We start from the raw sequence: 26,480 nt of genomic DNA, 5'->3' as shown, positions 1-26,480 counted from the left end.
ATTCTGAGTAGTTTTGTTTTTGTTTAGCCTACATTTCCCCATCTTGTTCATAACAATATAATGATGGAGCTATTCCAGGTGCCCTGGGAAATACTGGTATGCTGTGACATTTTCCCATTTGGCAACATCATGTCTGTCAAAATTTGAACTGAGGTTTGATTCATTTGCATAACTCAGACACGAGTTATGCTCCACAGACCCATGCAGGGTCACAGTGGTTATCACTTCCCTTGAAGAATGCTTCGTAGACCTTAAAGGTCTCTCCCTCTCTCTGCCCCCCCTTCCTGTCTCTCTCTGTGTGTCTCTGCCTCTGTCTCTCTGTCTCCCTCTCTTTATCTCTCCCCTTCTCTGCCCTTTTCTCTCTCTCTTCCTCTCTCCCTGTCTCTGCCCCTTTTTCTTCCTCTCTGTCTCTCTCTTTTTATCTCTCCTTCTCTCTGCCCCCTTCTCTCTCTCTTCCTCTCTCCTACTCTCTGTTCCCTTCTCTCCCTGTCCCTCTCTCTCTCTCTCTCTCTCTCTCTCTCTCTCTCTCTCTCTCTCTCTCTCTCCCTCCCTCCCTCCCTCCCTCCCTCCTCTCTCTCTCTCTCTCTCTCTCTCTCTCTCTCTCTCTGCCTCCTTCTTTCTGTCTGTCTGTCTGTCTGTCTGTCTCTCTCTCTCTCTCTCTCTCTCTCTCTGTGTCTCTCCTTTCCCCTCTCTTCCTTCTCACTTTCTGTCTCTCTTTCTCTAGCCTGTTTGAGAAGTGCTGGTTTGGTGTCTGTAGAGCTCACTGGCCAGAGCTGGCAGCACCCACCCTGTTGGCCCCCGTTTGCCCACACCAGCTTTTGCTGGCTCTCCAAGGTGCTGGACCAAGCCCTGGCAATGCTCTTCCAGTGCTCTGGGAGCACTTTGGCTATGGTTCTAGGTAATGCAAAGGAGCAAAGGAAAAACAACAACTGAGTTGCTTAAACCATGGACCAAAAAGGACTGTTTGAACACACTTAACGTTGTCTGGGAGTGCTTGTCCAGCCTTCTCTCCTTCAGTATCTTGAGGAATAGAGATGGCAGAGCAGTGAATGACTCCTGGGCCTTGCCCTTGCCCCTTCAGCCTCTGACAGGGGCATCCAGGGATGGGGCATCATTGTCCTCCATTGTATCCTTAAACCTTGAAAGCCCCTGAAGTGCCCTGGCCCAGCCTGAAGTGCCTGGCTAGCTGGTCTGAGAGTGCAAAGTCTGGGCTGGAGGATTTTTTGGTACATGGAGCCATAGTCAATGCATCTGCACAGAGACTGGCCTAGCAGCCAGGGCTTCAAACACCTGAGCCAGCTGGTCCAGCCCCTACAACTCCAGAAAGAACCTACCCTTCCCCAAACCATCTGTGGCTGCAGCCAGCCAGAGCTATTTTTAAAAGTGCTCATTTCAGTAGATTTCGCATGAATACCTTCTACAGTTAACTCCCCTACAAGCGTTCAAGTTGACTGCCTGGAGAAGGGCAAAAGGGGAAACTGCAGAAACTGAGGTAGCCACCTTCTGACTAATGAATAGCTCCCTGTATTAGCAACTAATTCCTAGGTGTGGTTTCCATAAAATGCAAGGACTCTATTGAAGGACATTAGGAGGTGTGCTTGCCTTCCACAGTTAGTTATTTGGACGGTGGGCTTCATCCTCCCTAGAGAGGAGCTGGTTGCTCTTACTGCGGAGCCAAAGCCTAGACCCACCTCCCCCCTTCAGGCAGGTTACATGCTTGGGAAATACATGCTGGTATTCCATATTCCTCTAGGGATTGTATGCACAAGAGCTTCTGTTCGTGATTGAGGACCTGCCATCCAGCTGGACAGGTAGAGTCTCAGCTACATACTCCCTAAACAGTCAGAAATGGATAGACAGCTAGCAAAAATAATATTAACCACAACAACTAACACTTACATAGACTTACTTTGTGCCAGGCACCGTACAAAGCCCTTAGAAATTATTATCTCCTATGATTCTCACAACAGTCCTGAGAGGTGATATTGTTCTCCTCATTTTCCGGAGGAGGAAACTGAGGCAACTTTGGGCTTTGGGTAAAAATGGTCATGCCAGTAGCTATTTACAACTATGTTCTCTGCTCTGGCACCAGGGTTCACTGTGCCAATTAATCATCTTTTTTGTTATCCCTGCCCTTTTTTCTCTAAAAAATTTTTCAGAAAATCAGAAGCAAAAGGAACTCTGTTAGCTAACAGCATAGAGAAATTTCTGTGGGTAAGCTTTGACAGGTATCGTTGCAGAGACTGAGGCCCCTGGCATCTTCTTGGGACATAGAAACCAGGGAATTCTCTTGGCGCATTTTGAAGTGCTTTGTATTTTATCAGGCTTGCACGAACAACCCTGTCTCTCACTTAGCACCTGCGTTACTGCGGGTAGGTCCCTTCCCATCTATGCACCTCAGTTTCCTCCCCTGTAAAAGGAGGGGGTTGGATTCAAGGGCCTCTAAGGTACCAAGTTCCTTGCCAGCTCTGGCTTTGGGATCCTCCAAACTTGTGCCCAGGATAAGACAAGGCAGGGATGCCTCTGAAATGCAATTTGTACTCGCATGATGGTGCCAAGTTCAGGGAGCCTGACACCCCGCAAATTCAGTGTTTCCTTTGAATCTACAGCTCATTCATTCTGCCTTGTAGTGGTCTACGGAGAATGTCATTCAATATTTCTTTTTCCTTTTTGCCAGACCTTTAAGGCTTGAGTAAGAAATTCCACAACCTGAATGGCTGATTAAAAAACCAAGCAGACATGCATCCAAATGAGCATTTTATTTCAAAGTAGTCATTTTCCCCTAAAACATTCTGAAAATCCATTTTTGAACTGTCTTCCAAGCCAGATTAGAAATCCAATCTCGGTAATTTCTGAAATCACCAAGTGCTCTTTTCCCCCTTCCCTCCTTCCATCACTCCCTTCTCTAATATCTGAGCCAGTGGACAAGAGCTGGCTGATGTTCCAGGCTGCTGTTCTAGATCTGTGAGACTCTAGAGAAAGGGGTTTTATGAGCCTGACCAGGGCTGAGAGCCCAAGAGAAACTTGATGGGAAAGACAGCAGGAAGCAGGCTGACTGAGTTCATTGGTGTGCTTCTATACTGCTCTAAATGGGTGTAGGTGACCAAGAACTCTGGCTCAATCAAGAACTTCCTGTCCAGTATGTTTGTAATGAAAAATAGGGGGAAAGTCATTGCATCGACTAGGATTACAAGAGAAAACAATCGAATTGAAGATAAATCATATTTTATTTAACTTGAATGCTGAGGGAAAGCAAAGCAGTGGCTGTAAACTATTGTAGAAATGCTGAAGGGGCCTCATCGGCACTTTGAAGGGCTTTGCACTAGAGGATAATGACATTGATTTCTCCTCATAATCAGAAGATTTTTGTTCTTTGTTCTTTGCCTTACAGATAACATAAAAATGGGCTTTTCTGAATTAACTGGGCAAGAATCAGAAGGAAGACAGGAGGAAGGAAAGCTTGGGAGAGTGGCAGAGTTCTAATTAGCTCAGTTAAAAGTATGGGGAAAGAGGAAAAGAAGCAATTGGGCATTTAGACAAACTCCCAGGGGAGAAGAAAGGACGTAGTAGGGAAGAGACACTTGCAACTCCACTAGGCACAGGACAGGCACATTGAGGATTGACAACTGATGTCAGCCCTGCTTGGGTATAACAGGAGTCTCTTACCCAGAATTACTTGTAAACCTTTTATTCTGGAGAAATGTACATCTAAAGCTCTGATCTGGTAGCATTACCTCTTTGCTGTGGTCTCTAGAGCCCTGATGCACCTGTGGTCCATCTTTATGGCTTCTCCTTCTGAAAGATTTTGCCTAGTCCTCACCTCATTATTTATTGTTCAGACTTTAATGCTGGTGTTAGCTTTTCACTGGCCAGCAGGCATACTAGGACTGGGTCAATCAGTTCTTCATGCTGACCACGAAGTGGTTTCTTTGGCCAAGGTCTGCTCAGTTCCTGGGGAGAAGAAGGAAGAGAAGAGGAGGGGCCTGGCAAATGGGTGAAGAAGGACAAAGAAATTAGTTTGCAAGTGGCCATGCTCATCAGAGAGCTGGCTCTAATCTGGGAATCCATAACTCAGCAAATACCTGCATTCCCTCCCTACTGTTAAATCTTGACCAAAATTGCAAGCAGACTGTTGTTCTTTCCTAGACTATGGAACCTAAGAGGGCTGCAGATTGCTTTATAGATTAACAAAGTCTGTTATTAAAGTTGTTGAGTTGAGAATTGCCAAAGGCAGAAGAGGAAGTTGTAGGAGCTGGCTAAAAAGACATGGCAGGTCAGCTGACCAGCTCTGCACCCTTTTGCTGCCTGGAGAAGCATAGAGCTGGGCAGGCTTGTTTCTGGTGCTTTGAGGGATCTTCCATCAGGTTTCTCGAGTTTACAGGGGATGGTGGTGGGCCTCTCTCATTGCTTAGCCTGATGTGTAGATGCTGCCCTTTCATCAGGCAGCTCCAAGGATTCTGCTACCAGACTCATTTTCCTACTTCATTTTCTACTAGCTGGTTGACGATGTCCTTGGAGAAAGAGCAGACCTTCCACTCTCTGCCACTGCTAAGGATGTTATTTCTTTCCCTTCTAAGATTTAGGGGAAAAAAGAATAGGAAACACCCACCATTTACCATGAATTTGTGAGATTTGACTGGGCCTGTTGGCCCCCTGAGCCTCACTTTCATGATTCTGTTGTTTCGCAAACATTTATTACTGAGGAATTATTTCCAAATGTATAAACCCTTAGCATGGTCCCATTTCAATCCCAACTCCTAGGACAGGGCCTGGCCATAGGTCCTCAATTCCCTACAGCCTACAATGCTGTCCCTCCTGAGCTTCCCTTCCCCAGGTTTGGCATCACCAGGTCCTCTGATGGATCTCCATATGGCGTGCACTTAAGACCTTGTGCCATCACCCCTTCCTTCCCTTGCACTGTTTTTTAGCTTGAATTGTGGTGCGTACAAGGCACAGTGATCCCGGTGAGGCCCAACGAGGGCAGAGGACAATGGGACTCTCCCCTGTTCCTGGAAGTTGTGCAGCCCCAGGTCCCATCAGCCTCCATCTAGCTTGCAATCCACTAAAACCCCCAGATCTTTTTCCAGACAAGCAGGTATTGAACCAGGCCTCCTCCATCCAGGACTTTTGAACATAAGTATGAGGCTTTACATTTATCCTTATTGAATTTCATCTTGTTTGATTCAGCCCAGGGACTGAGCCTAAGAAGAGGAAGGATAGAGCCCTAACCCAAACTCAAGAAGACCTGAGTTCAAATCCAACCTTAGACCCTCCTTAGTAGTGTAACCCTGGGCAGGGCACTTTGCTGCTGCCTGCCTCAGTTTCCTCATCTGTAAAAATGAGGATCATAATAGAACTCCCTTTCAGGATTGTTGACAGGTTAAAAGAAGTGAGGTGTTTTATAAACCTAAAGTAGGAGGCAGCTAGGTGGCGCTGTGGATAGAGTGCTGGATCTGGAGTCAGGAGATCTGAGTTCAAATCCAGCCTCACACACTTACAAGCTGTGTGACCCTGGGCAAGTTACTTGACTTCTGTTTGCCTTAACTCACTGGAGAAGGGAATGGCAGACCACTTCTGTAAGGTCCACCATCACAGCAACAAAACCTCAAATACCATAAAAATACCATATTCAAGCCCTCCTGGATCCTGACAGTCATCCATGGTGTTAACTTCCCCTTCCATCTTTCATCTGTAGATTGGATACACCTTTAACTAAGTCAGCCCAGAACCAAGCCAGGGCCCTGGGGCCACTGCACTGTAACCCTCCTGCCTTGTTGACTTTGGCCTGGGAGGCCATCCAGTCCAATCCTCTAATTTTGTAGATGAGAAAACTGAGATATTGAGAAGGAAAATAGCTGCTCAGGAAGAGGCAGGGAGTTGATGGTAAGGCCAGGATTTGCACAGAGGTCCTCTGTCCCCAGATCCAGCACTTGCTCTATCGTGCCTTGCTTGGCACCAATGAAGCAGCGTGGTTTGAAATCGCATCCCTTGCTAAGGGCTCACCAACCGTCCTGTTGGCAAACTAGCCTAGAACTTGTCCACTAGTGCTTGCTCTTCCTTCAGAGAAGGGAAAGGACGAGGCATCCCCCTCTCCCTTTCCCTCTGACATCTCCTTTCTGCCTGCTGGCTTGGGGCCAGTTCAGGGGAAGCTTCTGTGGCCCAGGATCCAAGTCTCCCTCAGCAGTCCTCATTTGTCCAGTTGGCAAAGATTGTTATTGAATGTCATTTTCTACTTACTAATATCTCCTAGGTGTGTACAAGGCATTGGGCTTGGTACTGAGCCAAAGAAAACAAACCCACAGTGGTCCCTGTGCCCTCAAGGGGCTTCTACTCTCCTGGGATGGATGGGGCTGTAGCCTGAGGCCCAGTCATTTGAGGAGGAGGTGGGGGGTGGGCAGAGATAACACAACCCCCATCCTTGAGCTTTGAGCTGCCTTCTTTTTGTGAAGTCACCTATGAGGGCAGCTGCAGCATCAGGATGTTAAAATTAATTGTCTCTATCCTGGCACAGGAGGTCATTTTGATGTGAATTACAGAAGTCACTAGGCTAGAGTCATGCTGCCCAAGAGGCACCAGAAAGAGAAAGAGTTTAAAGCCAAAGAAACTTACAGTGTGTGCCATTTATTTCTGAGCAATGACAAAATGTTCACAATTTCAATCAGGTTATTTCCTGTAGTTGTCTAATGTTTATCCTACCAAAGACATGTAGGCATAGGCTTTCTGAAAACATAGGATTATAGCCTTAGAGTTGAGAGGAACTTTAGAGGGCAGTCATTGTTTATTTTCTCCATTTTACAAATAAGGAAAATGAAGTCTAGAATGACTCACCCCAGGTCACAGTGTCTAAGTTAGGATTCAAATGTAAGTCTTCCTTGAAGGCCTGGTGCTTTATATACTACATGGCTCTGCCTCTCATCTAGTCCATTTCAAAGCCATTGCTTGACAAATGAAGAAACTAAGGCCCAGACAGTTCCCAGGACCACAGATTTATCCTTGGAAGGGACTTTGGGGCCCCTCAAATGCAATCCCCTCATGCTATCCATCTCTGTGCCTTAATTTTAATCACTTGGGCCATGGGTGTAACAATATTAACCAGCCTTGAAAGATTTTTGATGAACAGCCCACAAATTTACTGTAGATGATGGGATGCACAAATGCTTAATAATTAACCTTCATACTGGTCTCAGAGCCCCCTCCCCCACCAAGTTGGTCTCAATACCCAGAGCCCTGACGCTCTGAGTTTTTAAACTTAGAATGGGAGCTGAATGGGCAGTCAAGCTATGTCATTCTGGAGCCACTGCCCTGTCGAACCTGCCCTTTGGCCACTCTCTGTTTGGTTCTGGTCAAGGGAAAACTGATTCAAAGCTTGTCTGCTTGAGTAAAATATTATACCAATGACTCCATGTAAATACTCAAGGAGAAAGCAAAGGAGAAAAGGTTGAAAAACAAAAAAGGGGGAAAAAATCTTTTTGAATTCTTACAATGATAGAACTTTCATGAAACTTTACAAAAGAGGTTACTGGCCAGAAGGGACTGATTCGTGGCATTCTTCCATGAACTTCTGTTGACTCGGTTGGCCATGGAATAGGTTTAAGATAAAGGTAAGGGAGACTCTTTTTCTACATCAGTTAAACCTCAAATTGTCCATCTAACAGCCAGAAACATTCAAACTAGAGGAGGTGCACTCAGTTTAGCCTGAATATTTCATTTTGCTGCTGTGTGGCATGATTTGAACAAACATCTCCCGTGTTTGTTTTGGGCTTCCTGTAGCTTTCATATATTTGTTTGTTTACTTCCTGAACTCTGCTCCCTTTCAGTCCCCTTGATTTTTTTCTTATTATGTCTTCTCTGCCTCTCCATTATAACAAGCTTATGTGTTTCAGAAAAACACGAGCATTAGCATAGTGTAGTGGGAAGGGTCTAGATTTGGCAGAGGGGGCCTAGGCTCAGATCCAGGGTTTCCACTACCCTGCAACCCCATATTATAAACTTAGTTCAGGGCAACAGACGTTTCTTCAATGCCTGCTTCAATAATGGCCTATCCTAGGTGCCAGGACCACAAAGTAAAAGAAGCCAGGTTTTTCTGTCTTCAAGGAAGGAGTTGTCTGGTGGAAGGTAGGCAAGACATGTGCAAAAATGCCTGTCATGGAGATATAGAATATCACGAAGCTCATGTCTTGAGACGTTTGCAAGGAATTTCTCCCATGAAGGAGCCTTCTAAATGCAGGTTTGTTCTGTGCATATCTATCAACGTTGTTATGTCTGTAACCAATCCCTCACTCTTTAATACAGCCCCTTCAGGTGATCACATGCCTTTCTACTAATGACATTTCCCCACTTCATTGATTCTCCAGTTATGTGAATGGGTAAAGCCTGAGTAGATGGTGTTTCATTGTTTCCTCTGAATCTGCCACAGTGTAGTCTGACAGAGAAGATGTGATTGGCCCTTTAAGACTTGATTTTGTTACCACAATTACACTGAAGTGGAAACGGGGGATACCTTGGGAGTCAGGGACCACGCCTTCTTAGAGTTCATGACAGGCAAGGAGGGAAGTGTTGGGTATAGACTGACTTGAATCCTACATTTTAAGAGAGCAGACTTCAAAGTCCAGATATAGAACAGGTGGGATCCTACCTCCTGAGATGCTTAAAGGCCAGGCAGGCCAAGAGCACTGGGTGATTTGAGACTGAAATTCTAGAAATGCCCAGGTACCCTCTTAGACTGAACTCCTTGAGGGAAGGAAATCCTCATCACCTAACACAATGCCTAGGCCCTAAGTCACAGTAAGCTTTTCAATTAATTGATTTATTCTAATCAGGGAGAAAAAGAGGGGGTCAGTGCTGAGAAAATTGATGTGCAGGGAGCTCGCTAACCAACAAATTTGAAATGAACCTACATAGGAAATGAAAGCAAAAGCATGTAACCGGGGATGGATACAAAAAGTCCGGTAAGAATAGCGTTGGGCAGCTAGGTGGCGCAGGGGATAGAGTTCCAGCCTTGGAGTCAGGAGGACTTGAGTTCAAATGTGGCCTCAGATGCTTGATACTTACTAGCTGTGTGACCCCGGGCAAGTTCACTTAACTCCTATTGCCTTACAAAAAAAAAAAAATAGCGTCAGTGTGGCCACAGCCCAGGAGGAGAGGGTGCTTGGAAAAAATGCTACAGATGGGAACAAAGCCTTTCCCCGAGGTACATCGGATACGAGAACTCTTCTTTATGATGGCTAGAAAGAATAGTGAAGTGAGAGATGGTAGAGAGCCGCTCCCTTTCCCGCCGCCCCCCCCCACCAGCGTCCAAGGTCAAGGCAGCAGCCGGAGTTAAAGAGCTAGCAAGTGTGAGTGCTCAGGTGCTCCAGGGCATCTCTGTGGGACTGAGCAGAAGTACCACCACATCAAAGTGGGCTAAGTGCCCCAGCGGTACAGAAGAGAAGGTGAATACTTTGACCCACTGATGTCAATTCTTGGTCAAATTCTACCCCTGAATAACTGAGGGGCCAGACGAGGCAGAGTTACCAACACTTTAGAAACTTGTGATTGCTGCAAACCAGAATGAATTCATTCAGTAACAAGTTAGACCAGATTGGCTTGGAGAGGCTTCCTATGGCTTGGAGAGGCTTCCTCTAGCAAAGAGAGAAGGCCAGAGAGTGCCATGGGCAGTGGATTAGGATTTCCACAGGACAATTGCCCAAGCCTGGCATGTCCTCTTTGTGGATGAGGCTGAGGCTGAGGCTGACTGATCGAGAACACTCCTGGGGGTTTGGATGTTGCAGTTACCAGCTCCTCCCCCCTGCCCCAAGAGAAGTGGTAAGGAATAAGCCTGGGCATATTTCCCTATTCTCCGTATCTGCAGTGGATGGAATCCTTCAACAGATGTCAACAAAACAATCCAGATCGTTTTCTCCTGGCAAATTACCTTTGAGAATTGCGTGTCATATTGAGTTATATAACCGGCAAGGTCATTGTCCCTCTGGTCCCTTCTCTGTAATCTCTATCTAGTAAAAGCTTCAACTTTACCCCCACTTGCTCTCTCTTTGTGCCTTCTGTACACACAGAATCCAGTTTTGGGGCAGTACATTCAAGCCTTGTTGCAGCTGAGGCCTGCCTCCAACTCATTAACAATGGACAGGGCAGCTTCTGAAACTCCCCATTTTTCTTATTTGACTTTTCTGACATGAAAGTGAATTAAGGTAAGATTATTGTTTAAAATGATGCCCAGATAAAGAGAGCTGAGAAACAGCTACATTGAGAATGAAGGCCATAAATACATCAATCAGCTCTGTGAAAGGGGCTGTGTTGTGTCTGCATGCTCTTTGGAAGGAGAAGGGAGGATTTGGTTTTCATTTCAAAGATAAAAGCCCCAAATACTATTTATGCAGGTATCCTTTCTGTTCTCAACCACAGCCATGGACTTGTGCCTCTGCCAAGTGTATCTCTCTGTTTGCAGATTCCCAGCAGAGCTGCTCACGACTGTTGATGAAATAATTAAATATTGCTACTGTGCTCTCTAGGCACTAGCTTGGTTTTTATTTCTTTAGAGAAAATGCGTGTTTTCCTTTCTGTCTCCCCAGAGGCTAGCCCAGGGTATTGGACTCACGGAGAGCTGACTTGAAGCTAGTACCCAACCCTAAAGTTGGGATTTGGTGATTCTCCCCTTGCTTGGAGTAGCTTCGTTAGCATGCTAATCATTATGTGGGAAATTGAACTTGGCTAGACTCCCCCAGGCAGGTATTCTAAGGTGGAACAACTCCTGTCTGTCTGGGGGCATCCAGAAAATCACAGAGAAGAGTAGCGTTTGAACTGGCCCTTGAAAGATAGGTATGGTTTCACGAGGGAGAAACAGTACCAGCAAAAAAAGCACTGAGGCGGGGGAGGGGGGAGGGTGGAGGATGGTTGTGATTGAAGTGGGCCTCTCCAGACCATGGGGGTGTCCAGGTCACCCTGGGCTGGGAATGGAGAAGAAGGGGCTTAAGGCAGGGTTTGGTGGGGAAGAGTCCCCCCCTTCTCTCCACAGAGAGCACTAGCCCCCACTCACGTTGCACAAGGTAGCCTGGGTGGTAGGCGAGGTTTCAAGAAGAGGCCTGGTCAGACTCACGTGACCCTGGGTCCTCAGACTTCGAACCCATAAGAGCTTTTGATTGAGGCCAGTGGTTGTCACCGACTTGGAGGGAAGGACTGGGACCTCTGGGAAGGTGCAGGCTTCTCATTTTAAGGCTCTAATGACATTGCAAGCTGCAATCTGAAATCCTAGTACTACTGTCTCTTCTTCCTGGGTCTTGGTTCTCTACTTTGTTATCAACCCTGTATCGACCCTCACTAGCATCATTTGTATCAACAAATGCTTCCTGCAAAGAATATGGTTCCTTAGCGGCCTCCTGTGGGGGTTCATTCCCTGCAGGTGCTCGACCTGTTAGCACTGAGCTGAGTTTAGATAAGGCACCAGCAAAAATAATTAGGAGAGGAGGCAGAAGAGGGCAGGGAGGGCACAATACAAAGTCTGATGGGGATGGCAAGGGTGGAGAGGCCCTGCCAATGGTACCAGGAAGGCTGGATGAAGGAAATGGTAAGGGAGGGGTGGGAAGTGATAGGAAAAAAAAAATGTGCAAGAAGGCACTTTATGTAAGGAGAGAGTATGAGCAAAGAAAAAATGTGGAGCTGGTAAGAAAAAAAAGTGGTACCCGGGTATGGTGCAGGGGAGGGGAAGGAGGCCAGTCCAGGTCTGGCTAGAGCTCATATGAAAGGGAGTCTTACAAGACAACAGAAAAGGTAAGATGGGGCCAGATTTTAGAGGTCCCTGAATGTCCAAGTTAAGGAGTTTTACTTTATTTAGAAAGAAATATGGAGTCTTTGGTGAGTTCTGACTATGTGACTGGTTCTACCCATAAAGAAGATTAGCTCAGCATTGGTCTTAAGGATAGACTGGAGAGGAAAAGAGAAGAGACGGGTAGTCAGGGTGTCAGAAAGTGGTGGCCATGGGGCCAGAAGCAGGGGAGGGGAGGGACCATTTGAAGATAAAAGCAACAGGATTTACTAACAAGTCAATGCTTCCTTCTGTATCACCTCCCCATCCTGCTTTCAAAACCCAAGAGAATGAATCATTTGGTGAAGCTTTGACAGAAAGGAAAAGCAAACAAGCCTGTTTTGGGAAAAGGGACTGGCCCACTGGGGGGCCATTGTGACCTGGAGGTCTTCTGGGCAGTAAGAGATGGGGGTCTTCAGTTCAAAGACAGGGCAGACCTAGCTCTGGGAGACTTCTGATGAAGTGACCATTGAAGCTAAAGCAGTAAATGGGATTAGCAAGAGAGTTTCAAGAGAAAGAGGCTGGGGCAGAACCTGGGGAAGTCCTTACCTTATGTGGTATGGGGGAAAATGAGGACCCAGAGAAGGGGAAGAAGGAAAGCAAGAAGCAGGAGGGTGGGATGTTTCTGGAGCCAGTGGAGGTTGGAGTGTCCAGGATGGGACTGGGTGGGGGGGTCACCTGCTGTGTAGTTGTAGAGATAGCCAGGTGGAGGAGAAGGGGGGAACCCAAGAGAAAGCACTTGGATTTGGCCATTAAGAAGTCATTACTGACCTTTGAGAATGGTTTTGTAAAATAGACAGGAATGAAACCAGATTTTAAGGGGCTAATGAAAGGATGGAGGAGTGAGATAAAGATACTAGGTGAAGATGATTTTTTTAAGAGGTTGGGTCATGGAGAGAAGAGAATTTGAGCAACCGGTGGATGGAGCCCAGAGGGACAAGGGATGGCTTTTTTTTCATTAGGACCATGTGGCCATATTTACAAACAGGAAGCTCCCCGAAAAGAGGATGGGGCTGACTGCTGGAACAAGATCCTGGAAGAAGAGGTAGAGGATGGAGTCCAGGTCACAGTGAACTGGACTGCTCATAGTGAGGAGAGGAGTGTGGGGCACCAGGGCTTTGGGCACAGGCAAGAAAGACAATGTGTTTGACTGTCAAGTTTGAAAGAGATACTGAGGGAGTAGGGGACGCATAACCTCAGTGACTTCTGTAAAATAGTCCAGGGTACCTGCTGGGGTAGTGCGGGGTGGGAGGGGGTGGTTTGAGACTGAAGAGATGAACAGTTCTGAAGAGTCCTTGGAGAGCGCTCGGCTGGGTCAAGGTCCCAATTCTCCTTCACATCCTTCCAGCACAAGAGGCTGTGAGGGTTCGTGGGTCAGGGTCCTATGACTAGGGCCCAAGTTTCATTGAGTTACAGATACTGACAGCTGGCTGGCTCTGCATGCTCTTGTGTCGCTGGGCATGAGAACAGGAACGTCTGTCAGGGAGCTGCTTACGGCTCCCTAAGGAAACACAACCAGAGGGGTGGTGTAGTCATAGGATGGTGCTATGGAGGCGTAGAGGAAGCCTCGTGACAGAAATCAGGGCAGAGCCTGCGGATGCCTGGGTCTCCCTGATCTCTCACTAGCATCATTGTTGCAAGTGAAAGGGGACTTCCCTCCCAGTACTTTTGCTACCCAGGCAGCCCCCAGAGACAACCTGGCTGAGGAGTCTGAAGACCGGGCTTTCCACACAGGGCACTGGCCTTCACTAGCGATGTGCCTCTCTGCTCCACAAGTGTAAAACACACATAGGGACTGGCCCTGGGATTTCCAGGCAGAGTTGAGTGGCACAGACTGCATGCAATGGGAAAAAGGAGGAGGTGGCCTCGTTGAGTTTTAGTTTACAAGGCATACTGTACGTACGTTATTGTACTGAAAGCACACCAAAGTCCTGGGAGGTGGACAAGCCAGGCATTCCTAGCCCCTTGAATAGCATTTATAAGGCACTTTACAAAGAATATCTCTTTTGATCCTCACAACAACTTGGGAGGTAGGGACTATTGTGATTTTACAGGTGAGGCAGAGAGAGGCCTTGTCCAGGGTCTTGCAGCTAGTAAGGGTCTGAAGATGGTTTTGAACTCAGGTCTTCCTGAAGCCAGGGCCAGCTCTCTGGGCACTGTAGCACCCCTTAACTGCCATGAGAGTTGGGGAAGCCAACTGGTCCTAAGTCACTCAGATGTAGCAGCATGGTCCCTAGATTTGGGGGGGGGGGTTTGCACCCTTTGCTGTCTTTCCACATCATCTCCCAGGGATAGCCTGGCCTCCCTTCTTATGGCTTCCATGCCAGGCTTGATGACCAGGCAGCTTCCTGGCATATCTCACTCATCTCCTTATCCAAGTCAACTTTCTGTTGTCTACTGGAGCTGGAGCTGGAAAGAGCCAGTTAGCTATATGGTTTGTTTGGAAGCCAATGACTGAAGTACAAGACATTATCTCCTGACTTAACTTTGTGGTTTGGTTTTATTTACCTCTCTTTCCTAAGTTGAAAATAAACCTTTAAAGAAAAAGGCAGATAGTCTTTGAGCGCAAGCTAAGAGGGGGGAAAAAAAGGACAGTTTTCAAAAACAAATCATAACTTCTTAGAAATGGTGAGCTGGAAACTCCAGCCCAGTGTCCTCCAGGCCCCTTCTTGATGATACTTTTCCTCCTCAGCTTGAACAGCTGCAGGTTAGCAGAAAGGTGGCTCTCCCAGAGTCCCACAAACTCCAAGCACCTACTCGCTGGCTCCTAGGGACAAAGTTCCTCCAGCAGTGGGAAGGAGGACTGGGTGGGGCTGGGGGTGGGACACAGCCTGTCTATAGCATGGCATGGCCCTTAGTCCCAGGCCGGAGCTTTTTATTGGGCTGAAATATATGACTGGCTGCTGGAAGCTAGAGATGGCAAGTTGTTTAACCTCTTCCTTGCCTCAGTGGTTGCTTTTGAAGAACACTTCTGACCACATCTTGTGGTCAGAATTTCTTTTCCCAAATTTGTGTATTTGATAGCCAGGCATCAGGCTGAAGTGCTGGGGGCTGAGAAAGGGGGTGCAAAAACCACCCTGAGCTGAGCTTTAACACAGCACAGAATGGCCGTGGTCAGTGTGTGCCTTCCTGTCCTCCTTCAACATGGGCAAAAGTCCCAGTCTGCAGCCCTTTCCACACTGTGCACACAGAGGTAAAGGGTTCTCTGTGGCTGAAGCGGCTGTCAGATTCATAGCTAGGGCAGAGATTTCATTAGCACTTTCATTTGTACACCACCTTTCTCATAACGATCCTCTGCTGTAGGAATTACAAGTATAACTTCATTTGACAGACGAGGAAATTGAGGCTCAGAGTGGGGAAGGTGACCCACCCACAGTTACACAGCAAAGAAGTGGTCGAGGCCAGCCAAGTCTTTTAGTTCTAAGCCCAAGTGCCCTCCATGAATTTCATCGTGCTAACTTGTCTCTCTGCCTTTTCAATGGGACATGAAAACTAGCCTGTGGAATATCATTCTGACTAAAACTTGCTAGGTGTCTGTAAGCAGCTCAGTTCTCAGATGATTCCACAGATCTAACAGGGGAATTTAGAAGTAAGTACTTACACGAGAAAGTACATTTAATATATGATAGTTTCTTAACCTAATTAACTTGACAAATTAAACATTTTCTTAATAATACTAGAAGCATTTAAATAATGCCTACTATGTGCCAGGGACCATGCTAAGTACTTTATTAATATCTCCTTCAATCCACGCAACAACCATTGGAGGTAGGAGCTATTATCCTCATTTTTTGCAATTGAGGAAACTGAGGCAGGTAGTGGTTAAGTGATTCACCCAGGATCCCACAGCTAGTAAGTGTCTGAGGTCAAATTTGAACTCAGGTCTTCCTGAATCCCAGACTTAGGGCTGTGTGCACTGTGGCACCCCCATCTGACTGCACATAGGCTGAAGACTCCTTGAAAGGAGACTCTCTTGATAATTGGGGATCATAGATCATAGATCCCCAATCCCCAGACTTGGAGAGCTGAAAGGGCACTGAACAGCCAATCCACTTTCCCATCTCACACCCAGCAAGGGATTATCCAGCTGCAGCCCATTCTGATGCTGGACAGCTCCCGTTGGCACTCCCCTGCAGGGCTCCTGGGACACACAACAGCCCTTTGGACACCTGATACCTGCGCACAGCTATCACACCTGCCCCCTCCCCATCCCCAGTCTTCTCCAAGCTAAATAGCTTTAGTTCCTTTGACAGATGCTCTTAGGACGTGAATGGGAGGTTCCTCCCCATCCTGGTTGCTCCCCCGACCATGCTCTCTAGCTTATCAGTGTTATTTTTCTAATGTGCCCAGAACTGAAGCTAATACTTCTGATGGGGTCTGACCAAGGAAGAGAACAGCAGGACACTCCCTCCCCACCCCTGGCACTCTGCCCCTCTTAATGAAGTCCAAGGCTATATGACCTTTGGGACCAGCATGTCAAGCTGCTGACTCATGCTGAGGTCACAGTTCACTCAGAGCTCCAGGTGGCTTTCAGACAGACTGCCTCCCCTGCTTTATTCTTGTGCCATTGGCTTTCTGTTTGAATCCAGGTATGACACTTTACATAGATCCCTACTGAATTTCTTCTGATTGGATCTAGCCCAGTGCTCCAGCCTGATCTTTTTGGAGTCTCACTTTATCATCCACTGTATTAGCCATTCTCGAACCTGTGGGTCTGCAAATCTGCTGAGCATGCTGTCTCTGCCTTGGTCTAAGTCACTGATAAAAAATGTTAAACATCAAGGCCAAGCCCTGATCCCTGAGGCACTCCACTGGAGACCTCTTGCCAAGCTGATGAGGGATTGTTAATTAATTACCCAGTCACTCAACTCATTGTAGTCCACACCACTCCATCTTTTCCACAAGAATAAGATGGAGTCCTTTACTAGAGGCTTTGTCAAATCTAGAACCAGCAGATCTACAGCATTCTTGAAATCCTACAATCTTTGTAATCACATCATAAAAGAGAAGAAGGTTTGCCTGGCAGGGCCCCAACACAGTGAAGCCAGGCTACTTGTCCTTTCTAGACACTCACTCCTGGAGTCTTTCACGATCTGTTCCAGAATTTTCCCAGGGGTGCAAGTCAAGCTCTCTGGCTTGGCGCAGTCCAACTCTCTTCTGTGTCTTCTTTGAGAGTTTGGCATCTGCCCTGGGCCAGGCCTATGCCACCCCACAGATCTTCCCCAGTCTTTCAGAATCCCAGGCAATCAGATGGCTGGTCTCCTGCCCTAGCTTCTAGCATCTGGACACTTCTAGTTAAAAGCTGAGACACAGGATGAGTTCTCTGAGATGTTGACTGGTCCCTTCAGATCCCACCCACCCCCATTTCCCCTCTTCATTGCAAAGGTTTCCCTTTGAGTCCTTAATTTCGTTTTTTGAGGTTCTGGCCCTCTGTGGGCTGACTTCACTACAGCAAAGGCTTCTGACCCTTCTTGTGTTGGGCAGGTGAAGCCTGTGGACTTCTCTGAATCATTTTTAAATGCACAAAATAAAATACCTGGGATAACAAAGCAAACCAATTATATCAAAATAAAGGTGTCGGGGGTTTTCCATCTTCGCACCCCCCTCCAGGTTAAGAACCCTTGCCCTTAGAATTTTAGGGCATGAGATCCAAACTGGCCTTGCTCTGAATCTGCTTTACTCAGACCTGGGCTGCATGTCAGACTATGCCCAGCTTTCCTCTGTCCCAAACTCCAGCATGCAATGAGTGGTCCTCACCCCTTAGGGCTCCCAAAATTTCTGATTGTGGCAGCCAGAAGGAGCCAGAGTACACAGAGCACTGGGCCTGGAGTCAGGAAGACCTGAGTTCCAATCCAGTCTCAGACACTAGCTGTGGGACTTTGGGCAAGTCATTTAACCTCTGTCTGCCTCAGTTTCCTCAACTGTAAAATGGGAATACTAACAGTACTTACCTCCCAGGGTTGTTGTGAGGATCAAATAAGATAATATTTGTAAAGCCCCAAGCCCAGTGCCTGGCACATAGAATGAGCTATAGAAATATGATAATCATGATTATAATTATTCTGATAGATTGAGTTTCCCTGTTAATAGGGAATCAAAAGTTGTCTTACTTTCTACTATTCAGCTATGCCTCAAGTGACAAGTGACATTTTAGCCACGTAATGTATCTGACTTTGTAAATTGATTTTGATCTGATTTTTCCTTTCCTTTCCTCCCTCCAGCTTAAAGACCTTTAAGGGGACCGGCTGTGCCTTATCAAGATGGTAGACACCGAGAGCCAGATCTGCCCCCTTTCTCCCTTCGGTGATGATGATCTGGAAAGCCCACTCTCAGAAGAGTTTCTCCAAGAGATGGGGAGCATCCAGGAAATCTCTCCATCCATTGGCGATGACAGCTCGGGCACCTTTGCTTTTGCAGAGTATCGCTGTTTGGGAAGTGGTCCAGGCTCAGACGGCTCCATCATTACAGGTCAGTGTTTTATTTTCTGGCAGGTTGGGTCAGACTTTTGTTTTCAGACCAAACCATTTCATCTGTGGGGGAAATCAATCAATGAACACTTATTGAGTATCTACTGTGTTCCAGGCTCTGTGCTAAGCTCTGGGAATACAAAAAGAGGCAAAAGACAGTCCCTGCCCTCAAGGAGCTCACACTCTAATGGGGGAGAGGATCCATAAAGCAAGTTGTGTGCAGGATAAATAGGAAATAACTAAGAGAGCGAAGGCACAGGAATTAGGAGGGGCTGGGGAAGGCTTCCTGTAGAGGGTGGCATTTTAGCTGACAATTAAAGGGAAGGTGGTCGGTGGAACTGAGGAGGGAGGCTGTTCCAAGCATAGGGGATGATGAGCAAAGAAAATGCACAGAGCTGAGAGCTGGAGAATCTTGTTGGTGGAGCAGCCACGAGGCTGGGGTCACTGGAGTGAAGAGGACACATCTGGGGAGTCTGGTATAACAAGACTGGAGAGGGGAGAGGGGGCAGGTTATGAAAGACCCTGAATGCCAAGCAGAGCATTTTGTGTCTGATCCTGGAGGCCAGAGGGAGCCACTGGACATGTTTGAACCTGTGCTTTAGGAAAATCACTTCAGTGGCTGAATGGAGGATGGAGTGGAGTGGAGAGATCCTTGAGGCAGGCAGTCTCTTCCCTCTGGCAGCTGTTGCTATAGTCCAGGTGTGAGGTGATGAGGGTCTGCGCTAGAGGGGTGGCAGTGTTAGAGGAGAGGAGGGGGCTTATTCAAGAGATGGTACGGGGGGGAAATTGACAGGCCTTGGCACCATTTTGGACCTAGGAGGAGGAGGTAAGCTGTAGTGAGGAGCCCTACCATGTCTCCTAGGTTGTAAGCTTGGGAGACTGGAGGATGGGGGTACCCTCTACAATAATAGGGAAGGTAGGTGGGGAGAGTTTAGGGACAAAGATCACAAGTCCTGTTTTGGACGTATTGAATTTAAGATGTCTACTGCAGATTGGAGGTCAGCACAGAGTCTGGGGCAGAAAGTGGTAGTTTTGAGAATTGTCAGCATAAAGATGGTCATTAAACCCATGGGAGCTGATTAGGTCACCCAGAGAAGCAGTACCAAGGGAGAAGAGCAGAGGACCCAGGACAGAGCCCAAGGGACCATCCCTGGTTAGAAGGTGTGACCTGGAGGAGGATCCAGCCAAGGAGACAGAGAAGGAGCAGTCAGAGAGAGAGGAGAAGAACAGGGGTCTCCAAAAACCTATAAGATTTAGAAATAGAAACTACAAAAAGGTCATATACAAGCAAACCTCACCAGTCACTTCATATCTGAAGTAAACCAGGTGTTAACTCAGGAGGCTGTCTTAGCCCACCTCATGGACCAGCATGGTGGGTAGCCAAAGGAGAGGGAGCCTTCCTCACAGAGATTCCCTGGGGACCGTTGTGGCTAACAGGGGCAGCTCACAAAGCATGCCAAAGCAGTGGGCACCCCCAGATGGCAGAGCTGCGAGCTGGCCACAGGGAATCCTGCTTTGCTCCAGTCATGTCAATCAGGTTCTCCCTCCCAGTTTCCCTTGGTGGGGGGTGACCTGTCAGACCAGTTTCAAAGAGAAGGGCTCCTTTAAAAAACTATTTTTCTAGCCATAATTAGATTTCTGTTTCCTATCTAATCTGATCCTTTGTTAAACTGTTTTCCCAAAATGATGCAAGTTACTGATGGAGAAGGGCCTTGTCTAAAGCATATTTACTTTTTGCAAAAGGTTAGACCTTGGAAGCCTGGCGAGTGAAGGTGGATTTTTCCAAGCAAACAAGAAGTTTTGTGTTTTCCTCATAACCATGATATTCTGAGGCTTCCTTTTAGGAAGCAGGTAGACTGGGGAAAGAGAAGTTTCTGTAATGAGACAGATTACTGCAGTAATTGATTAAGAGGAGAGATGACTTCATATTCTGAAAGTCCAAATGCATGTGGCCTGGAAATTAAGAGGAGGGTCCACAGGAAATCTGGCAGATTTGGCCTGTGTCCATTCGTACAATGAATGAGCTAAGTGAGGCAAGGGGGAGAATCGGAGCAGCCTCAAGCCCCCCCTGGGGGGGTGGAGAGGGATGGGGGAAGATAGGAATGGGAGTATGGCCCCAAATGTAGTCCCTCCTGGAGGAGGGGGTGGGGGGGCTCGGCAATTCAGGCCAGCTGAGAGAAAGGAGAGGACTCTGAGGCGGAAACCCTCCATTCCCTGCCTCAGTAAGAGGAGTCAGCAGGCAGGCAGGGAGGCTATTGCCTCAGCCCAAAGGGCCACCAGCTGCAGGGACTGTGAATGAGCTACTTGGCTAAGGGCAGGTAACGATAATCCTCCACTGAGACTAATGAGAACGTTCCATCCCCGATTAGAGGCTTCAAAGGAAGAAAGGTTCTTTTGCATCTCCTTTGTGGGGCTCCATCTGGCAGGCCGTAAGAATCAGCCCCCCAGGCTCCCTTCTGCTGCTCAGGGCTGTCCTTATGGGTGGTGGGAGAGCTTTCCCCTGACCCCCAGAGCAGGCTTCCTCTCCTCCCCTCCCTGAGGAGCAGGGGGGAGGGGCTCCTGACACACCCTCTTCCCCAGCCACAGCCTTCTTTCCTGGGCTTGTGTTTTGCCCTCTCTCCATTAGACTGCAAACTTCTTGAGGACAGGGGAGGTCTTTCTTTTAACCAGTTGTATCCCCAGTGCTTAACACCGTGCCTGGCACATCGTGGACACTTAGTAAATATTTATTGGATTGGTTTCCTCCCTCTTTGGACCCACCTGGGCACCTACTTCGCAGGGTGCAGGGAGGCAATCCCCCGCCCCACCCCAGGGCCAGAATGTTCTATCTGTGTAATAGTCTTTTGTAAAGAGTCGACACTGGTCCAGGAGGATATTTCAGCTGTTTACCCAACTTCTTACACTTTCTTGTTGGTACTCTTAAATTTCATAATTTCTTCTATTGTTCTTACACAGATAGCCTTTGGGCAGTGGAATGCGATGGCTTGCAGCTTTCAACAGAGTCTTCCCTTTTCTTTCAGACACTCTGTCCCCAGCGTCCAGTCCTTCGTCTGTGAGTTACACCCCAATCGCAGGCAGTGCTGATGACTCTTCCAGTGCTACCTTAAACATAGAGTGCAGAATTTGTGGGGACAAAGCCTCTGGCTACCATTATGGTGTGCATGCCTGTGAAGGTTGCAAGGTAAGCGTGGTGGCTGCCAGGCCATGAGCCCAGCCTTGGAGCTAGTGTTCTGTCAAATGAGCTTCTCACCGGCAAAACAAAAAAAATGTTGAGTGAGGTCTGGGTGTGGGCCACTGACTGGTTGAGTGGCCTGGGGCGAGTCCCGACCTCTGTCTCCTCCACTCCAGAGGAAGGGGTGAGACTAGATGGTTTCTAAAGCCTTTCTTAGGGACCTGACACTTTGCTTTGTTCCCTCTGCCTAAAAAGAAGAGAACATTCCATAGCCCCTGAAAAGACTCTCTTAGTGTTCTCAGAAATTCATCTTCTGTAAACATCTCCACAGAGTTCTCCTTTCCTTCGGTGGCGCCTAACTAATGGTCATGGGGAGTGTCCTGGGGAGAGAGGCGTCATCTAGACCACTCAGGTCACTAACCCACTCACCATCCATGCCCGGGCTTAGAGAATCGTCCTTAAGGGAAGTATGGAGGGCATCTTCTCCCACAGAGTAGGAACGCGTGGCCCTGAAACAACACACTCTCCCAGGCCCCTCCTCGCACTGGCTGGACCATGTGCATCCAACTGCAGCCCAAGGACCAGCCTCACTAAGGACAGAGAGGCCATAAGGGCAGTAATGGGTCTGGACACAGCAAGTCATGGAGTAGGTACAGGGCCTGCGATCTGCACTGGTGAAGGGTTGGGATCTGTATTGAGGCTTTTGCAGACCCAGGATATGGCCAGGGTGGGAGCTGTGACACAGTAGGAGGCTGAGGCCAAATCCACTGGGTTAGAAAGTGTGTGAGCTGCTGGCTCTGTCGTCTATGGTCCTTTTTCTTTTTTTCATCATAAACATTTTAATTTGTATTTAAAACAAGCATCATTATAGCAAAGTATATGACATACACATTTGTACATAAAAGCATTACCACATTATTTTAATTAAAAAATGTACGGGTGGGTAGTGTTTTTGGTGAAAGATTCGAAATCTTTTGAATGAATTTTAAAGCTATGGTTGTGTTAAATGGGACTATATACACAGGTAAAGTGGGCATCTTGAGAGGCATAGCAGCAGCAGTCCCTTAAAGGCTTTTTACACCAGGAGAAAATGATCATTATCTTTTCCTCCTGCTGTTATCATTTTCCTTTAGAAAGCAGGCGATTTTAGCTCCTTATGCTTGGTCATTGCTTCCCTAATGATTTCCATTTGTTGACGTCTCATGCGGAAGTTGTGTGTGAGTCCTCTTCTTTTCTTTGCTTAAATGGACAGTTTCTTTCCTCAAAGAAATCTGATACAAATACAACAAGAAGTACTGCAGCCACAGCTCCCTGGATGAGTCCAGTCAGCACATCACTCCAGGGATGTTCATAATCAGAAACAGGAGAAAGCCCCTCCTAGACAGATGAAGGGATGGAAGCAAACTGGAGTGCGGGGCGCAGAAGTCGTGCCCAATCCGCCTTCATTGTGGCTTGGAGATAAAGTGCGAGGAGCAGCGCGCAGTCCGTGGAACATGAAGAACGCCGGGAATAAAATGAGAATAGAAGAAATAGGCAGAGTGAACCCCACTGCGTAGAGGAGAGGGGACGGGACGGTGCTGTCACGGCTCAGATGCTTGATGCTGTTGTCGCTGCAGAAAAAGCCTCTCTGATATGGCTTTATTTTGGCCGAGTTTAGAACAGTCAAGGGCAAGGCAGCCAGAAACAAGCAGACCAAGCCCAGGGCCACGAATGGCAAGCGTGTCTTGTCGAACACCTTCTCGGCCCCGGGGCGGCCGCACGGAGGGGCGGCCAGGAGGGACGGGAAGGCGACCCCCGAGGACGGCTCCTCCCCGGGACAGGGCCCATACTGCACCAAAGCAATGGCGCCTCGAGAGTCCGGAGCCCCGCCGCCGGCCTGCGCCGCACTAGCCGGCAGGAGCTCGAGCTCGGCCGCCTCCGCACAGCCCGCCCTCCCGAGCGATCTCTTCTATGGTCCTTTCTATGGAAGGACTGTGAATGCCTCTTACAGTGAATGGCTTTCCAGGCATTTCCCCCAAGCCTCAGCTCTGTGACAAGACTATGTGAGGAGAGAGAGGCTTCAGGCTTCTTAAAATCTCTCTCCAGCCATGGCCTTGAGGTTCACAAGTTGTACCCTCCCCATGAAGAAGTGAGGAGTTGGAAGACCCTTCATGTTGAGCAGAACTTTTTTAACAGAGAATTTACTTTCCCCTTAAATTTAAGTCACCAGAGGGGGCTCCCCAGGCAGGCCCACTCCCCACAGACACCTCCCAGTAAAGCCTCTGGTCGCCCTGGCCACCTTCACACCACAGCCAGGCACCAGAGGTGAGCTTCTGGACCCTTGAGACTGCACCTGTTGTTCTAAGCCCAGCTGAGTTGGGCAGCCAGTGTGGGGCCACCTTCGAGCCCGGGCAGCTCCCACACCCTCGCTCCATGGCTGTAGAAGGTTGTGGCCTGCTCCCTTGTGTTGGGACCCACACTAAAGAAACCTCAGCTTCCTGAGAGGAGTCAGGGGCTTCTGAGACACCAGAAAAGGACAGTGCAGCCCAGTGGGTTGGGTTTCAAAGCACAATTCCTAGTTGTTGCTAAGCCGCATGCTTATCTCTCACAGGGCTTTTTCCGGAGGACTATTCGCCTTAAGCTTGCCTATGACAAGTGTGACCGCAGCTGTAAAATTCAAAAAAAGAATCGTAACAAGTGTCAATATTGCCGTTTCCAGAAGTGCCTTTCAGTTGGAATGTCACACAATGGTAGGTAAGGCCACCCTTCCTCCCTCTGGCCTCCCTCCATCCCTCTCTCTTCTCTTCTTCCTTCCCTCCATTCCCTCCGTCCTTGCCTCTCTTCTTCCCTCTTTCCCTCTCCTCCTTCCCTCCTTTCTTTCTTCCTTCCTTCCCTCCCTCCTTCCTCCTCCCTCCTCCTTCCTCCCTCCCTCCCTCCTTCCCCCTTCCTTCCCTTCCCCCTCCTTCATTCTCTCCTTCCTTCCCTCCTCCCTTGGACCTTCTCTCCTTCCATCCCTTTCTCTTTTCCTTCTCTCCCTCCCTCCTTCCTTCCTCCCCTCCCTTCTTTCTTCTCTCCCTCCCTTCTTCCCCTCTTCCCTCCTTCCCCCCTCTTTCCTTCTCTCCTTCCTTCCCTCTCTCCCTCCCAGGGTTTTGTTTGGTTTTTTTTTGAGAGTCCCTGCTGGGTGTCTCCTCTTGGTATTCTACTGCTTAATCACCATAACATGCTTTTCATTCAAAGAATCCTAGGGAAGGGGGGGATGGGGAGTTGAGCTCTCTTTGGAAAAAGAAAAAGGAATGGTTTTGTCCCTGAGGAAGAGGTTCTGTATGGCTCTGTATTTCTGAATCTGCTTTCAAGCCTGAAAGATGGCCTCTGCTAGAATCCTGCCCCAATGCTTCCATGAGCATGGGGTAGGGGGGGCACTGTGGCTCTGGAAGACCAGCCTGCCCCAGAGTTTCACCAAGATGGACAGGGCCCCCGTGAGTTAGTTCATGGGGTGCAGGGTGAGGGGTCAAGGTTTTTGACTCCTCAGGGCTCAGCCCTGGAGCAGGAGGAAGAAGAGGACCCATGAGTGGAGTCATTGTGAGCCCCCAGGGGTGATAAGCCCTTGCACACATGTCCCTATTCTAGAAGAGATTAGAAGAGGCTGCCCCTGGCTGGGGCTTTACTCCCCAGTTCTTTCCAGATGTGCCTCCAAGCCCTGCCTGTGGGCAGGCTCCTCTCCTAGGGTAGTTGCTGGAGCACCCCCAGCTTGAGCTTCCAAAGCACAGGCTTCAGGTCCCCAACATCCAAATGGGCTCATAGATGGTCTCCTTGTCTGTCTGTGGGTACAGAGACTGGAAATAAACTCCCTTCCAGGGACCAAATCAAGTAAGCTCTGATTCACATCCCTTTTCCTCTCCAGTAGCCTCATAGACTGCCTAATCTGCCTGGAAAGTCCTCACCTAGCACCAGGCAAACCGGAGGTCATCCCACCATTTAAATAAAGCAGCATTTCTGATCTGAGAGATAGCCCTTTCCTCCTAACCCATCTCTAGTCTGGCGTCTACACATTCCATTTCTGTCCAATGAGGTGTTTGTCATATGTGTAGCACTGAGCCCATAATGCAGAGTAGGGCTTAATAAACGCTCATTCTGTTCTCCCTCCCCAGCACAATGAAATTCTGATTTTCACTTTCACCTTGACCTTGCCATTAAAATGCAAAATCAAATGGTACCAGGGAATGGCCTTTATTTCACTTGTCTGTTTTTAGTAATAGCCTCGTTGCTGTCCTAAAGGGGGCATTCAGCAAGGAGTCATTCTCATTTTAGGAATGAGACTCTTCCTTGTGACATGATTTTAATTTCTGCCCCTATTTCTCCACCATCTTTCCCCCCAGCCATCCGTTTTGGGAGAATGCCAAGATCTGAAAAAGCAAAATTAAAAGCAGAGATTCTTACATGTGAACACGATTTAGAAGATTCAGAAGTTGCAGATCTCAAGTCTCTTGCCAAGCGCATTTATGAAGCCTACCTGAAAAACTTTAACATGAACAAGATCAAGGCCAGAATCATCCTGGCAGGGAAGGCCAGCAACAACCCAGTAGGTGTCTTTGTTTCCAATTTTTTGTGGGTGACAACTGAAAGGGGGCCAGTGTAGAACTCAGAGACCTTGGTGTAGTCAGCTCTTTTCCTGCCCTTCATTTGTTTTTTTTTGCTTTTTTGGTGAGGCACTGGGGTTAAGTGACTTGCTCAGGGTCACACAGCTAGAAGTGTCAAGTGTATGAGGCTGAATTTGAACTCAGGTCCTCCTGACTCCAAGGCTGGAGCTGTATCCACTGTGCCACCTAGCTGCCCCAAACCTTCATTTTCTAAAAGAAGAAACTGCGGCTGTGGGTAGTGGGAGAGCAGAGGAGAAGAGGGACCTGCCCAAGCACTGGAACGCAAGTCTTCTGGCATTCGTGGGTGCCTTGATCCTTATCCTTTCACTGCTCAGCTCTTTTGTTCTTTCCACTGACACTGTTGTAATGCGTGTTTATCATGTCCTCCCGATTCAGCTCACTTCACTCTGCGTCAGTTCATAGAAGTC

General features: G+C 48.0%; 1 protein-coding gene across 2 annotated transcripts in view; it reads left to right on the top strand.

The window, feature by feature from the left end:
- PPARA (peroxisome proliferator activated receptor alpha) overlaps window positions 1-26,480 on the top strand; it is a 62,851-nt gene that overhangs the window by 11,915 nt on the left and 24,456 nt on the right. For both annotated transcript variants that reach the window (XM_020977462.2, XM_078148127.1), the window contains exons 2-5: window positions 18,019-18,265; window positions 21,285-21,445; window positions 24,027-24,165; window positions 25,792-25,994. In XM_020977462.2, coding sequence (XP_020833121.1) covers window positions 18,058-18,265; window positions 21,285-21,445; window positions 24,027-24,165; window positions 25,792-25,994 — 711 coding nt within the window. In that variant the 5' untranslated portion in view covers window positions 18,019-18,057. The remainder of the gene's footprint in view (window positions 1-18,018; window positions 18,266-21,284; window positions 21,446-24,026; window positions 24,166-25,791; window positions 25,995-26,480) is intronic.

Source organism: Phascolarctos cinereus, unplaced genomic scaffold, assembly GCF_003287225.1.
Source record: "Phascolarctos cinereus isolate Bilbo 61053 unplaced genomic scaffold, phaCin_HiC Scaffold_1;HRSCAF=81, whole genome shotgun sequence".
NCBI classification, from domain to species: Eukaryota; Metazoa; Chordata; class Mammalia; order Diprotodontia; family Phascolarctidae; genus Phascolarctos; species Phascolarctos cinereus.
The sequence above is the reverse complement of the archived record's forward strand: the minus strand, read 5'-3'. Positions and strand labels throughout refer to the sequence as shown.